Genomic DNA, 17,102 nt, shown 5'->3' with positions numbered 1-17,102 from the left:
GTACTTCGCAGATTATTGTGAAAACGTAGAGTTTTATTTTTAATTAGTTGCACACTATGGAGCTTCCTCGGCTATTGTATGAAGTAAAATGAACATTTTCATTACCCCCCCCCCCCCTTTTTTAGGGAAAAAATACCTTCATTTTTCAATTTATTTAATAATATCATCATTACTGATGCTTTTTAACAAATGAAAGCAGAGTCAGTTAAATTAAACGGTGCTCTGGGGGGGGGGGGAGAATTTATGTGTGTTGTAAAAATTGTAGACCCTCACCTCAGCAAGTGTATGTATGCATTATGAAGTATTAGTGCCTGAATGTTAATTTTTGCACATTATTTTTTGATTGGGTTCTTAATAACTAAATAATTAGAGCGTTAGCTCTTGATTGACTTCATGCGTAGCATAAATGGTAATAAGTGTTTTTTTATGTGTTATCATTCTATTCAAATAAAAGTCACTGTTCGTAAAATATTGTATTTGAGCGTCACATTCATAAAATAGTTGAAAACATAACATATGAAAAACATTATACATATTTTTTTCTTTCAAATTTATTCCAGAACCTTTTCTATAAGAAAGGATTATTTCTATGAAATGTACCCTAAGAAAAAAAACTACATTAATACGTACAAAAAGAATTTGTCTTCAAACATTTGAAACCTTTTTGTGCTCACAGATATGTTATTTAAAACATATGAAGAATTTTTATTCATTTATCTGTAGTTACGACTTAATTATTTTCCTCTTGAAGTAATTATAGCATTTTGCCAAACCTGCAAAGTTCCACCCAAAGGTCTTAAACTAGTTGCATATTTTTGACATTTATACCAAAGTAGATAAAGTTGAAAAATTAGAAATAATTATTTATTCAAGATAATTTAAGGAAACTTCAAAGAAAACAAGAATTTTTACAAATATTTTCTACTTATTTATATAAACCTGCACAAAAAAATATTACAGCTTTAAGTAATTTTGCTATAGTTAATATTTAGATTACTGTTTTCTTTCCCCCTTGATGTCCATTTTAAGTTCAGAAAACGGGTGAAAAAAATATTTGAGATTATTTTGTTTTCAGCCTTAGAAAAAGCACTAGTTTCTCTTATAAAATCAGTACAATAATTGATTTTAAGAAGTGAAATAGAAGTGGGCAATAAAAAAATGTTAGATCAGTAATTTAATTGAAATCAAAAGAGATGCGTTGATTTTTTATTTAATTTTCAAATTGGTGTAACTTTGTAAACGGCGCTTTTAAACCGATTTCCGTCAAATCACGCGCGAGTGAACAGTGAACTGGCCTCACCCTGCCATCTTCAGGCTTGTGCTTCCGAAGCAGTAAATTGTCATCTTCCCTGTTGAGTGTGTGCATAATACCTGTTCGCCCCGAGGATTTTTTTCTTGGGAACTATTGAGGGTCAAAAATGGCGCCTGTGTGAAGTTTTTTTGGGTCGCCACTCTTTTTATTGCTAGCATCATTTTGCATCAAAATTTTCACAATTTTTTAAAGGAAATATCGATAAAAATGAAGATTAGAACTCATAGAACAAAATTCCCTGCGGAAATTTTTTTTTTTGGGGGGGGGGGGGGGGGCAAATTTGGAAAATTTCCTGACATTTTGATCTGTCATTTTTCCTGACAATTCCAGGTTTTCCCGGAGCGTACGAACCCTGGGATAGTAAACACAACATTGAAATTTTAATCTATGGAGACTGTACTCAAAATTCATCATAGACAGCTAATTTTGAAGCATTTGATCAGTTTGAAACAGCTAAAGCTGAAAACAATAGCAATTTTCTTTGATCTCATTATTCGAATGGATGTGTTAAGAGTAGAATTTTGTGACAAGGATGGATCGAAAGTTTGCAGTCATTAGTCATCCAGCAGTGTTCAGAAACACAACTTGAAATAATATAAACTGATAAGATGCGTTGATTATCCTTTTAGGAATATATATATATCTTTTAAGTGAGTTAAAAAGTTATGCAGTTGTTAAAGTGGATAACATAAAAATATTTATGTTGATTTCTTTAAACGTTTTCGTTAAACATCAGATTGCTAATCAGAGTTAGCATTGCTCACTTATACGCTGCTTTGTAGTAGCATACAGTACACCAGCGTAGCTATACCAAATTTGGCACAGATTCTTTGATGCTCAAAAATTCATAGCGGATTTTTAACCTCCCTATAGGGAGATGGGGGAGGGGGTCTTTCTTTAGGCAAATAGGGACCCCTTACCTCACTTGGATTGACATACACTGCTCAAAACAATTAGGGGAGCAAGCAAAAAAGTGAAGAAAACCAAGCGATACTGCTCCACATTGGCATACAATGGATAGTACACGCATATCAATGTCCAATTCAGAAAAAAAGACTTAAATTTGGAATTACGCTCTACTTCTTTGAAAATATGGAAAAAAACATGAAAGATGATTTAGACCAACAATTTGGTTACATGTAAACGATGAAAAAAGGTACCGTTTAGACATGATGTATGAATATTAATAGGGTGTGTGGTCTCTTCGTACAGCTAAGACTTCTGCACACCTCTTTGCTATGAATGCTATGAAGTTATCGATTTGACTTTGGGGAATACTGTTCCACCCCTCAAGAACTGCAATCTCTAAGTTTCAAACAGTAACAGGTGGCCTTGGTCGCTCAGCAATGCGTCGTCCGAGCATGTCCCAAACATATTCGATTGGATTCAGGTCAGAAGAGCACGCCGGCGATTCTATACGCTGCATTGTTTCAGCTTCAAGCATGTTCTTCACCAGACGGGCTCTATGCAGTCGGGCAATATCATCCTGGAAAGCAAAGGAATCTCCAACGGCTCCAGCGTTAGGGATGACATAACTTCGGCCCGTCAATGTGCCAATCCGAATGATATGCAGGTCCGTAAGTCCGCCTACGCTGATTCCACCTGATACCATCCAACCAACCCATCTTAGTACAGTAAAAATAGGGGTCGGACCCAAACATCCAAAAAAAAAAAAAAAAAAGCTAAACCTGGTGCAAATTGTTTATTACCCACCCCATTGTGCGTCGGGTTTTGGAATGGGGGGCATTTAAAAATTGCTGTTTTTGGTATTTTTCCAGAATTTTTAGAGTAAATTTAAAGTGAGAATATTATGTTATACTAAATTTAAATGCATGAAATTAAAGGTGTTTGACCCCCCAAAAGGGATGACATAACCCACCAATGCTACAGAGTCCCCCTATCCCCGTAAAACGAAGCAGCACCCCCGAACCCCCTCCATACATTTCATACGGAAACATTATTTTATGCTAAGTTAAAGTTAGAAATCAAGTGTGTCCATCCTCCAAGAGCGATGGTGCACCTCCTCTCAAAGATACAGCACACCCCCCTCCGCCAAATAAAATAAATACTCATCCCCCCCCCTTTATTTCAAGTAGAAGTATTATTTCATGCAAATCTAAAATGCATTAAATCAGTTCTGTCCACCCCATAAGAACAGTAGCTCACCTCCCAAAATGAAATTATATACTAAAATATTATCCATCCCCCCCCCCCCCCACACCTCCTCTGATGGTGCACATTTGATTAAATGGCCAGAAAAATTACGCTGAGCTGTTTTTTGCTTTCAAATGATTTCTCCTAAGCTTGTAACAAAAAGTCTTTGTTATCAAGATGGTTTTTGGAATCTAGATCCTCAGCAAAATCGTTATTGTTGCAGCTATGTCTAACACAGTTTGTGCATATAATTGAGCACTTCAGTCCTTTCAGACTTTTCTAACATTCACTATATCCAATGAACCCCTCAGAGCAAGTACAAGATTTGAGACGCAGAAAGTCTTCTAGAGCAGAGGCTTGGCTGTTGTAATAGGACGCAGATTATATTTCTGTGGTGCTTTCTTTGCACCCATCAAAAATGACACTAGCTTTCCCATCCTTACACAAGTGACCTATACACTGCATTGCTGGCACATTTCCTTGAAGCTTACATACCATTACCAAAAAGTATGATTAAGCAGGTATCTTCCATCTATTACATATGAGGCAGTGAGAAGCAAAGGGATGTAAGTGGCAAAATTAAATATTTGGAGATAACCAGTGCAAATGGTTGGTGAATCTCTCTTCTATCATGGAGCAAGAAATGGTACTAGTAGACCTGGTAGTTGCTTCTATACAGCATGATTTAGAAAAGAAAATCAATGAAAGCCTACCTAGAATCTTATATTTAAAACGCGTTTTATTCAAAACTTGAAAATGTCCACTTACATCCCTTTGCCTTACTGCCTCATATATGACACCAGTTGTTTGTTCTGTGATGTTGGATGAACCTTTTGCTTCAGATAATAGCACTTTAACGATATAGGATTTCTTTCCTTCTGAAACCAGATTCATCAAATACTGATGGAGGATCAGCGCATAACTCGTACCAGAAGTTTTTAGCAATTTATTATTCCATCTTTACTGTTCATACCATTCGGTGTAAAAGATAGTTTGGACTTGCACATCTTTACAGATAGTAACTACTCTCGTAACAGAAGCTAAAGACATAACTGCTTACCTCCTTTACAAAGAAAAGCTACAAAATTGTTTGCCTTCAATTTTCTTTGATGTTACTACCTGAACGTTAAAGGTCTCATCGCAACTCACCTTATCATCAGCGAGCAATACCACTACCAACTTGAGAGGGAAGAAACTTCTGGGGGCTTTAGAAACGGATTGTGATTTCCAAACAGGAAGCTAAAAAGGTGTTAATATTTAGCATTCTATTGTTGTATTGCTCATCAAGACTTGTTCTATCGTTGAATCACTACAGGTTCTAGACCACCTGAATTTGTCACTGCGTTAGATCTTTGGATAGCTGATGTTTGATGTGATCAAAATTTTTTTATCGCATAATGTACTGAAAGGTTTCAGATAGTGTTGCAAGTATATGTCCGCATATTTAGCATAATTCACATAACCAGGTGCGTAAAAGAGAGGTAGCTTGGTGTTTGCAAATGAGAACCCCCACCGACTTCGAGGGCGCAGAATTGCAGCATTGCCCGTCTCACTATTGGCAATTCCGGTTTGTCCCACCCGTACGGTGATGGCAAAAGATTGTAAAAAAGTTGAAGTAAGTTAATCAAGAAGAAGTAGGGAAACTTTGGTCAATTTGGACTTTTTTTATGCTGCACAGGAATTTTGTTTTGCAGCGCTCTAAACAGTTTAATAACTCCAGTCACAAATAATTTGGTTACTGAGCTCGCTTAGATCTTTTAGAATTATCATTCTGACATTACCATATCATTGTGAGGCATTTTGTACTTCGGAAAAGTTTAAGTCAGGGAAATTTTTTCGTAAACTTCAGTGCAATAGTTGATTTTAGAATGTAAATTCAGGGTTACCCCCCCCCCCCCCTAAAAGCGATGGCGCACCCCTTAAAGTGTGACGGAGTACCCATCCAGAATAAAAGTCCTCAAAAAAGAAAGAAATGCCCCTTGAAAAAACTGCCTTAAAAATTCCAATGACGCAAAGTTGCTTTATGGACCACTCCCCATCCCCCCCCCCCCCCCGCCTGTGCACCCCTGTTAATTAGATTTTTTTCTGTGAGAGTTTGTTTTACTATTATAGAGTGTGTTTTTGCGAGGTTTGAGAATTTTTTTTTAACTAATAGAAATTATTTTTATTTAAATAGAGGATAATTTCGTCCCCCCCCTTCCCCCCAAAACCCGACGCGCAAAGTGCTGGGACTTTTTACCCCTTCTTGCTGGAAGGGTAAGAAGTAATTTGCAACAGGTTTCACCTTTTTTTTTTTTGGATGTCTGGGTTTGGCCATTTTTTGGTCTAACTTTACTGTACTATCTGTATTGTGATCTTTCACGAATAAATGCAGGGTTATTTTCGAGTGCCCCTCTCCCTCCATATCAGAACATGTTGGGTGTCACACTCCAGACTGATTTGGAACTCGTCTGTAAACAGCATTTGGCTCCAATCATGTTGCTCCCAATCTCGATGTTCAGCAGCCAATCTTCTTCGGGTTGCAAGGTGGCGTGGTGTCAACGGAATGCAGACCATTGGCTTATGTGCATAGAGCCTTCCCTCATGAAGCCGATTACGTACTGTTTGGCTGGATACCCTTCGTCCTGTAGCCGAGAGCAACTGCCTTTGCAGCTGCGAAGCATTCTATGTTCTTTTGTTTCAACGGGCTAACAGTTTATACCGGTCATCAGTTGTTGTAGTGGCATGCGGCCAACTTTGCCCTGGTCGACGTCTAACATTTCCTGTCTCTTGGAATCGATTCCACAGCTTTGCAACAACACATTTGTTGACTTCAACAGTGTCCGCGACACTATGTTATGTGTGCCCGATTCCAGTCTGCCTACAACACGCCATGTCATGGATTCCGGTAAATCACGTTTTTGAAACATTCTCAAGTAACCTTGTCTCAAAAAAAAGAAAAGAAAAAACTGCACAATCGAATTTCACAGTTACAGCAATAAAAGACGCTTCTGCAACATCCCGATTTCTGACCTTATCTTCGTTTTCTGGTTTTTCAATGTCATGAACACTGATTTGCATATAAAGTTTTCTTAGCATACATCTTTGCGTAATTTTGTTAAAACCATGCGCTCCCCTAATTGTTTTGAGTTGTGTAGACTATGCCTCATATCTTTTCTATCATTTTTAAATTGACTGTTCTTTCAATTTATCATTAGATGATTTTTATCAAACTTTCAATTGGACTCCCGCTGATGGAAGTGTAGAACAGTTACTTCTTAGGGTATCTTAATTATTTTTCATTAATCATTTTTACTTTCTTCTACATCTACAGGCTTACCTACCAGTGGTGGATTTACCATGTTGCAACAATGAGGGACCCTAAAGGGGGTTCAAAAATGCACATGATTAATGTTTTACAAAGTCTTGTGATAAATGAGCATCCCCCCCCCCTCAAAAAAAAAAAAAAAAAAAGCACTGCGACGAGCTCCCAAACTTGCAAAACTGGAAACATTGGGTTTGTAAAAATTCTCAAATTTGGAATTTGATATGGGCTGAATAGTTACGTTGACCGGAAAATATGTCACTGTGTATGTGACCATTTTTTTTTATTTGTATATATGCATATTTAGGCCATTAATTTCCTGGGGAGCATTGGCGAACCCCATCTCCAAGGATGTCAAGGAAGATCACCTACATTTGAATTATTAGGATTTCAATATAAAAAATTATCTTGGTGGGGTATGAATACTTCCTCTTCTTCCAGTAACACCAAAAATTGCCTAAAATCGAGTTTTAGCTACAACTTCCAAAATGTTCTGTCCCCTCCCCATAAAGCTCCAGCTACAAAGAGTAAACAAAAACACAAAAACCAAAAGGTTTTACTCGAACAGATATACAAGCAATAACTGTGCTGTTATTACTTTCACTCGTTTCAGAAATATTCCCTTCTACAATTTCTCGTTTGAAATAGCATAGTTTCCAGTCTGTCTAGGTCATCATAATGCATTCTAATGCTCGGGGGATAATTTTACTAGTAACAGCACAGTGATACCAATGAAAGTATTGTACACTAACGATAGTATTTCAAAAGGTCGTATATATATGTCCGCTCAGTTTAGGGATTAAAATCAGATGGAAACATTCCAAAACAAAATCATTGGATGCATTGATCTTGTTTTCAAATCTTCAAGAGATCCCCGTCATTTTTACTGATCACTTTCAACAGACCATAAGCATTTTACAAAACTTAAGCATGGATACGAGAAGGAAATAAAAATGTCCTATTTAGTCTATAAAAAAAACATGAAGAAAATTCCTGAAAAAATACAAGCAAAAAAAAAAAAAAAACATTTAAAATGGCAATGATTCTTTGAATTTGTCACCAGGAAAAGTTATCTAACAGTTTATTTTGAATGGAGAAAATAAAAGTAGTAAGACAATGTTTGTGAGATGAGTATAATTTATTTCATCACATCTAATACTCTAGAAACCATTTTCACACATTTTTCTTATTGAAATGATAATGTTACACATTTTTTATACTATTATTACACAAAATGTACATACATAAAATTTTGAGATCGTATATGTAAGATTTAATGAATAAAAACAACAACAAAAACAATATATATATATATCTACTATGGCTTCTGAATGACACAGAAATTACATAATCATAAAGCTTTTTAACATCCCTCCTTCTTTTTCTTTCACAATAAAATCATGTCTTCAGGGTTGCTCTGCTACTGATGGTAGTTTATTTTCTTAACTCTCATTGAAATTTCTTAAAATTGCTTAGATTTGCATAGCACCTACATTATTCCTGCATGCCATGAAGAAGTTTTCCAACACTCAGCAACAGGTTTTTGTTTAATCAAAAATGTTCTGCAGAATACATGATCAAGTTACTTCAAGTTTAATCTCCAGACCATAGTTACAAATGAACTGGGAAAGAATGAGGCATTTCTCCAGAATTAGTATATATACATAACTGTAGCATTTATACGTATACGTAACTATGGTTTGGAGATTCAACTCTAAGTGACTTAGGTTCGACAGAGAGCAGCGGCGTTGTGAGCTGGCTATGACTGATAGGGTGATTTATTGATGTTTTTGTTTTATGCTTGTATATATTGTACAGAAGTTTTGGGACTATGTGTGAATAAATGTTCTTAAAGTTCTATGAAATTAGTTTAGTGAAAATTTTAATGCAAACCATTGTGGATAACGGGTGAACAAAGCCCTGATGCTGCTACACTGGCTGTTCATGGTCTGTTTGCAATCATGCATACAATTTAACTACGCATAATTCTTTGGCAGCAAATATGCTTGTTCTTCGACACACACCACACTTTTAAACTCTTATTATACAGTTGTATGAAGCATATTTGCCAACTCAGAAACAAGAATATTAATCCTTAAAAATCAAGAAACCATAGAATATACAAAATTTTTAGCAAGGACTTTTAGCACTGAAAATATTGCAAAGTTATAGCAGATTTGAGCTTAAAGCTTTTAGAAAAGAGAATTTATTTTGATGTTTTAAACATAAAGTAACATTCGAACATTGAAAAAAAAAAAGGTAATGATAACAATAATATTAAGCATTAAAAACAGTAAATTATGTTTTTAATTGGGTGGTATTAAAAGAAAATTAATTTTCTGCAAATTTTTGATGAAAATGAACTGGATTTTTAAAATTTGGTTTAAAATATCTTACTTGCAAACTGGAAATGAAGCTTAAATAATTTGAAAGACATGATTGCTATTTCTCTAAAAGAAGGTAAAAATGTAACAAGAAAAAAAAAAGTTTAAAACAAATTACATCATAATTTTGGATTATTGGTTAGTTAAAAGCCTTCCAAAAGAAAAATGAATTTCAGCAATTTTATAGAAGGGCAAAGTGTAATTATGAATATCGATAATTTATCATGCATATTGCAATCGGTGAAGGCATAAAATTGTTCGTATGTTCGTAGGAAAAAGATAATTTGGGGGAAATTTTAATGTTTCCAAAAAATAAGGGAAATGAGATCGTAGATCAGTAAGAAAAGTAGTAAGAAAAAACTTGCTGTATAACTGTTTAACATGAAGCTTAAAGGGAAGAAAATAACTGTTCCTGGTTCAGAACATATTCAACGGAAGCTATTTTCAAAGATGAGACAAGACAAGATCTTCTGCGTAAAGAAACTAAAAAATTTATTTTCATGCATAATTTTGATTTTTAAAATTTCATTGAGATTTTTTTTAATAACAAAGCTAATCATGCTTCTAATTCAAAAAGTAGTAAATAAAAATACGTAAAACACTTTTAAAGAGATATAAATATAGTCAACACATTTTTTAAAAAATATTTTTTGTATCCATACTTAAAAACATTTTAAAAGTAAAGATATTCAACTTACAAAAAGCTAAATTCTTGAAAACATATTAAAATTAATTTTTTCCCAGCAAAAAAAAAAAAAAAGTTAATTCATTATTTCTCTGAGGAGCCACCCACAAATATTGTCACACTGTGAGAGCAAGAGGGATTCAAGAAATTGTGCCAGTCTGTGACAGGCGGGGTGGGGTGGGGGGTAATTAGAAGAGTAACATCACATATTTTAGTTGAAATAAAAACATTTTTTACAACATGCATGTAAAATATGTGATGTGTGACTAGGGGTAAGATGCAGTGCTATATAAAGCAGGAGAAGAGGAGTTAAATGTGATGAAAATAGTGTGACATCATTTAAGGACAGTCTTTTAACAGAACTTGGTGCATTTCTGCACACGCTTAAGTTTAGATACATAACAGCAAAAATAATTATTCTGGTAGATGTAGCAGTTCATGCAAGTTAAAAAAATAAATTACCAACTGATAATTCAGTGCAGAATTCCAGTTTAGGAAAGGAGGCAAATTGTTAAATGCAGAGTAAAAATATTCCAAAGGATTAATAAACCAACATAATCAAGGGTCTGGCCAGAGGAAATTTGGGTCCGTTAACGGATCCTTCACAAAAATCCAATCAACCAAAACTGATTTTTCAAATTCCGATCAACCAAAATGGACCCTTCACAAAATTTTGATAAACAAAAACGGATCTTTCACAAATTGTTTATTGAAAGAGCAAATCTCAAATCAAAATGCGCTAGCTCAAAATTCTAAAATTTTGGTTTTACAAAAAAATTTTTTTTTTTTTTTGCGAAGTTATTTGATTTTTCACAAAATTATTTGATTTTTCACAAAAAACGGACCCTGTGAAAAATTCTGGACAGACCCCTGATAATGTTGCTATAAGATGGAATAAAGACTTTGAAATTAAATCTTACAGCACAGCATTAGTTGCATATGTATACATAATTTGAATCATTTAACATTCATATTTCAAATCCTGCATGAAACTTCTTAGTCTCTCCTCACGCATATATACATTTCATTTTTATGACCAACTTCAGATATTTATTTAATAAGTAAAATTTTATAACCATTTTTTAAAGAAATTAAATGCTTGACAGCTTGACTAATAAAAGTGCTCTATGATCAGTAACCTTTGGAAGAAATTTCAATTAAAGCCACTAGGGAAGTGATACAGTTTAAAGGGAGGTTTCTGTTTGGCTAAACAGCTTTTTGAATGGAGAGAAGTCTTCTCAATCCTTAAAAATATGTAAAAGGATCTTTTAAATTCCGTCATCACTCAGAATCACTGTCTGCTGTAACATGAGGGCTGTTTTTTTTTTCAACTTCCGATCGTGCCGCTAGACGGCAAGGCGAGCGGAATCGGGCAGCAATGCGCGGCAGTCGACTGCGAACCTCTCCCACTTCAACCTCACTCGTTTTCGGGCGTCCGACGCCATTACCAGTTAATCTAGTGACACACAAACATGGCTACCATGATAGAATCTCCCGTCAAGTGTCATTCGCTTCTTGCAAGCTGAAGGGTTATCCCCAGCAGAAATTCACCATAGAATGAAACGAGTATACAGTGAAAGCTTTATGATTGACAGTGCAGTGCGTGATTGGTGTAGGAAATTTACAGATGGACGAGGTGACATTCATGATGAAGGGGTCAAGGACAAAAGTCGGTCGCAAACGAAGACCTCGTTGATTGAGTTGACCAAACTGTAAGAAGCAATCGTAGGTTTACGATTACGGACCTATCTGATCAGTTTCCTGAGATTTCAAGGTCAGCCCTATACACTAGCATAACTGACAACTTAGGCTACAAAAAATGCCGTGAACACCCATCTCAAATCACTGGCAGCAAACTTCTATGGAGAAGGTATTAAGAAGCTTGTACCCAGGTATAAAAAATGCCTCAATTTAAATGGCGATTATGTTGAAAAGTAACTAATAATGTACTTAACTTTTGATAATAAATTTATTCAATTACTCACACTAGTTTTATTTTTACCACATCGGAAGTTGATAAAAAAAACAGCCCTCGTATATGTTGGAAAGGACGGATACAAGGGAGTGGCGATGGGGGCAAGCACCTCTCTTTGAGCCAAGATGCAGGCACTCTCCCTCGGCATATTTTCGATACCCACAATCTTCAAAAATATTAGGAAAAGGGGGGGGGGGGGCTCTCCATAGGATTTTTTTTTAGAATTTTATTCTTGAAATTGCAATTGCAGCACATTTCTTAACATTTAAGTGATAGGGAGCGGAATTTTGTACAGGAAGTTTTCCAAAGTTCCAAAACCTTTTTGGACAATATTAGATGCGGTTTGAAAGCTCTCCCCTGGAAAGTTTTCAACTTGTAGTCCAAAACAAGCAGTAATAGGACACCTTTAATGAATTAAGGTAAGGGGGTTCAGTACACTCCTCCGGAATTTTTTCGGAGTTTCAGAAAAAAAGAACTTAGTTTGAAATGATTTTCCATAATGTTACGGGGAGGAGGTTTGGGAATTTATAAAACGATAAGTATCTGTGCAAAATCAATCGCCACCTCTTTGAATACTTTCTGGATCCGTCCTTGTATGTTGGTTGTAGAGTAAAAATTAAATATCCTACACATAGCTGTTGAGTATCTTATTTAACTTAATTGTATGAATTATCTTTAGAATATATATTTGGCTAAGAGTTTTAAAATCTGGCAAATTTATCTACTAACCATTTGATATCTCTAAATATTACAGTGAACAGTCCAACAGGAAAAAAAAATGTTGCCATTTATTCTTCATCTAATGAATTGCTTTTTAAACAGAAAAGTTGTACATATCATAATCTCTTGATTATATGTTAATTTCCATTAGTCCCAAAGAATATCAAGTTTCACTTTCATTTATGCAGATACATCACTGATTCAGAGGTAGCTTACAGATATAACAGAGTTTCCAAAAATAATTTCATTAAAAATGCTGCTTTAATGCATGAGCATTTGGATGCGATTGGAAAGTAATTTTAAATTGTGTGAAAAACAAACAATCTTGAATTTTTAAACACTTCATTATTTATTCTTTTTGTTCAAAGTTCTTTTTCACTAATGTACCTATTTTGATTGGTTTCTTCAGCAAATGGATAGGTGAAAGATTACTAAATATCAAAAGTTCAAACATCTAATATTGTGGTAACCAAGAATTAATGGAGTAACTTTTTGCTGTTCTTTTCCAGGATGACTTTTTAAAATGAACATGCTGGAAATGGCAGAAATAAAGAAAAAAGACAAAAATAATGTATAATAATTGTTCTTCAAGTTTAAGATGAAAAAATATTAAGTTAACAGCCAATCAACACATTCATGGAGATCTCAAAACTGTCCTCATCTCAAAACCTATTGATTTTTAAAAAAATATCTCTTAAATTTACTCCTTACATTGAACCAACAGGAGCAGTGCCAAATATCTGAATAGGAAGAGTAGGCAACTGTATAGGTTGGAAATTTTTACTTTAAATACATTTATTATTATTATTATATTTATTATTGCAATATCCTTGAAAACAAAACATCCAATAAATATTTATTTTCCGTAGTGACTTTTTTTTTCTTTCAGACTATTCATTTCAAAAAATGAGGTGATTTTTTTAATGGCCACCCTAGGTTGAATCACTTAGCTTTAGTTTAGTAATTACTCAATTATCTCAAAAGACCAATACCAATATAAATAAGTAAAATAATAAGCTTGATCTCTTAATTTTTGGAGTGTTCTTTTCCAAGGCATTGCTTGTGTTTTAAAATTTAGTTAGGCCTGCTTCCTTTTGAGGGTCAGTAGATTTCAAGACAACTTATTCAAATGCAAACCTATGGCTTTAACACTAAAAGGCAGAAAAAAGCTCATTCAAAAAGCAAAGAATCAAATTTCACTCTAAGCAACAGAAATTCCAGATAGGGATGGAAGTTTACATTCCTCAGATATTTTTATTAAGCTGCCTTTTTAACATAAAACATGATGTTTTTCAAGAAGATGGAGGAGGGACCACAATTTAGAAAGTTTTCAAACAAATAAAAATCGGTGGCAATTTCTAAAAATGGCAGAATATTTTCACCCTCGCATTTCAAATATATTAAATAAATGATATGCCAAACTCTACCATAGAAAATATTCAGAGTTCAAAAAAGCATTTTCCTAGCCACATTTCAATGGAAGTTTCAGTAGTACATTAAACATGCAAGATTTATCTGGTAAATACTATTATTTTGCAATAAAATGTTGCAACAGTCACAAAAAATAACATGTAGTTCTTAAAAAATTGCAAAATGATTTTTTTTATATAAACATCTGAAATATGTAAATGATGATGATGCAGTTTATAACAAAGTGAACTTCTCAGCAAAATGTGATGCCAACAAAAATATATTTACACTAGACGAATACAAATCCAGATGCCCTATTGTATCGTGCTTCTGAACATAAGGAATAGATGAATGAACCACTTAACAAAACTGAAAAAAAAAAAAAAAAATCAGTGACAATTTAGGAAGTTATAAAATAGGCGAAGGAAAACACACACACGACAAATTAAGAAAAAAAAAACAAATTTTCTCAGGAAGTAAAATAATTTGCGATCAGCATAACACCATTTTTTGAAGAAAAGATGAAAGCACCAGAAAGAATAAAACTAAATACAATTTAATGTTTTCTCAGAATGAAAAGCGTTGATTATTAGCGCGCCAGAATGAAGTTTATTATGCATAATCTGCAATCTCAGGAATTTGGATTTTGAGAGGGGGGGAATTTTATCTGTTTGCATTGCCACATCTGCGTAAAATAAAATAAAGGAGTAAACACCGCACAAAACGAGGGTCTACGGAACTATTAGGACAAATAAATTAATGTTATAACAAAATTTAACAAATAGTTATAATTCAAATAATTAATAAATGTAAAAAAAAAAGAAAAAATCTAAAAAAAATAAGAGGAAATAAAATTCTAAAAAATAAATTCAAACTTCTACACAATTATTTTACTTTGCATGTTATATTATATAACTGTTTTTAACTTTATGTGTGAGAGAAACCTATACAAACAAATAAAAGTTTTTTAAAAAGGCCAATAAATTTTTTTATCAAATATGGGGGAGGGGGGGGGGTGCTCAAAAGGAGAAATGATTTATGAAACTTCATCTAGATTTTCTGATAAAAAAACTTTAAAATAATTTCAGTAACTTACCTTCCACCTGTGTCCACACTCATTGCAATATACAAATGTTGTCATAGGTTCATCTGCACTTCTTGTTTGAACCTAAATAAATACATTTTATTGTTACAAAACTACTCAGCTAGATTACTAGGCAGTTCAGGTATATGTGTGTGTGTTGTGTGTGTGTAAGTGCAACATGTACAAACTAACAAGTTCTTAGCAAAGAAAAAAAAGCTTGAAAGAATATTTTGCAAAAAACGATAATGAGAATTCTTCAAAATGTTACTTCCAACACAGAAAAGTATTTTTAAAAAATTCAGATAACCATAAAATACCAATAAAATAATTTTCTTACATCATAAGTGCGATAATTTATCACCTTTTTATGCACACGAGAGTAACTTCTGTTACAGTTCTTCAAAAACCAAAATGGGCAAAAATTAACATTGGCAAAATTTAGGGTGCAACTTTAACATTTGTTTGGCATTTTTATGTCTATACAAAAAGATAAAAAATCAATTTATTGAAGAGAAGTTCAAAGAATTTTATTGAAAGAAATGTTTTTATGCAGTGCAACAATAAATCAATATAATAAATATCAAATTATGAAGACTAGCTCTGAAAAATCACATAATATTTGAAGCATTACAGTTGATTCAATATTCACCTGGTTATAGGTACAATTGCTTTTCTTGCACTTCCCACATTTCAAAAGATCAGTTTTTGTTCCTCCTGTGACTGCCATTTGGTGGTCGTTAATGGCTTCTTTGGTGAATTTCTGCCGCAAGGTTTTCATTTCCTCACTGGCCATTTCCTATTAACAAAGATAAATCAAGTTTAAAGTTAAGAAGGTTTCCATTATATAAAAAATCACATAGAGATCTAAAATGGGCTATTTAGTTAAAATAATAATAAAAAAATTCTTTACAGGTCAAGCACTTGTTATAATATTAACAATCACATAGACAGAGATTAAAAGCGAGATAGTTAGTTTTGAAATTAAAAAAAAGAAACTCTTTGCAAGCCGAACTCTATTGTTATATATTTATATTTTTGTTGCACTAAAATATTTTTTTTCTTTTCAAACTGATAAATTGTTTTAGCAATGCCAAATGTTTAGAAAAGTGCAATAATGTTCTAAAAAGCATACTCAAATTGTGTGTGGAGGGGGGGGGGATTTCACTTAAAACAAAAACTAGGCTTATAAAAATTTTCTATCTCCTGTTTTGTATCTCATAATACTTTTATTTCTGTATCACCATCTGTGCAGGCCTTGTTCTGCGTACCCCCAGACCTCGCAGTGCCGAGGGGGGGGGGGGGGGCATGTCCTTAAGGGGCTCAACAGCCCAAGAAATAAAAAACAAAAATGAAAAAACAAACAAACCTGGCACTAAGACTAATTAATGTTCCAAATATACATTGCTGGCCTCTGGGGAAGGGATCTACAGATTTTGTAGCAGGAGGCTCAAAACTTAGATGCAGGTCTCCATATATGCTTGGTTGATAACAAATTTGTTAGATTACATTGATTCTAACATAAAAATACATCAACAAACAAGGTACAAACAGTGATTAATAAAATCAATCAACTTACATCAGCTGTCATAACAGCAATTTTAGCAGGCTCAATTATTCCTTTTAAAACATTGACTCGTAGAGCTGGATTTTTTGCATCCTTCAAATTAGCGACTCTACTTCTCACCCTGTTTTTGTACTTCATATTTGTATCTCCAAATTCGTCATATATACGTTTTGTATGTTAAGGCACAAGCAATGTATATGTTTTTTAGAAATACATTGATTCTCACTCAATTTTACACACATGTGCATATATCGTCATCTCAGAGCAACAGTAAGATATGTTAGAGTTGTCTTCAGGCTTAGATGTCTTACCATTGCTTTGAGGCGACAATACAGATATATATATCATTGTAAATGACTGAAATTGGAGAATGTTTACTCTCATCGTGGTGAATTTAGATATTCACCGGCTAATGTTGATTTTTCCGATTGCTTGACTTTTGTGGTGATATGCATAAATTAATAACCTTACTTAAGAAACACAATGTAAAAAAATGTGCTTTAACAGACC

At 33.9% G+C, this 17,102-nt stretch overlaps 2 protein-coding genes across 2 annotated transcripts in view; both read right to left on the bottom strand.

Annotated features, from left to right (window-relative positions):
* Window positions 1-1,366, bottom strand: part of LOC129228427 (transcription elongation factor S-II-like) — a 26,221-nt gene extending 24,855 nt beyond the window's left edge. Inside the window, exon 1 of the mRNA XM_054863106.1 lies at window positions 1,301-1,366. Coding sequence (XP_054719081.1) covers window positions 1,301-1,366 — 66 coding nt within the window. The remainder of the gene's footprint in view (window positions 1-1,300) is intronic.
* A 12,731-nt stretch (window positions 1,367-14,097) lies between these two features.
* Window positions 14,098-17,102, bottom strand: part of LOC129227335 (transcription elongation factor S-II-like) — a 31,358-nt gene continuing 28,353 nt past the window's right edge. Inside the window, exons 6-9 of the mRNA XM_054861878.1 lie at window positions 16,605-16,759; window positions 15,678-15,824; window positions 15,041-15,112; window positions 14,098-14,313 (exon numbers count right to left, since the gene is read on the bottom strand). Coding sequence (XP_054717853.1) covers window positions 14,305-14,313; window positions 15,041-15,112; window positions 15,678-15,824; window positions 16,605-16,759 — 383 coding nt within the window. The 3' untranslated portion in view covers window positions 14,098-14,304. The remainder of the gene's footprint in view (window positions 14,314-15,040; window positions 15,113-15,677; window positions 15,825-16,604; window positions 16,760-17,102) is intronic.

This window comes from Uloborus diversus, chromosome 8 (assembly GCF_026930045.1).
Source record: "Uloborus diversus isolate 005 chromosome 8, Udiv.v.3.1, whole genome shotgun sequence".
NCBI lineage: Eukaryota > Metazoa > Arthropoda > Arachnida > Araneae > Uloboridae > Uloborus > Uloborus diversus.
Note: the sequence above shows the minus strand (reverse complement) of the source record. Positions and strands in the feature narration are given on the sequence as shown.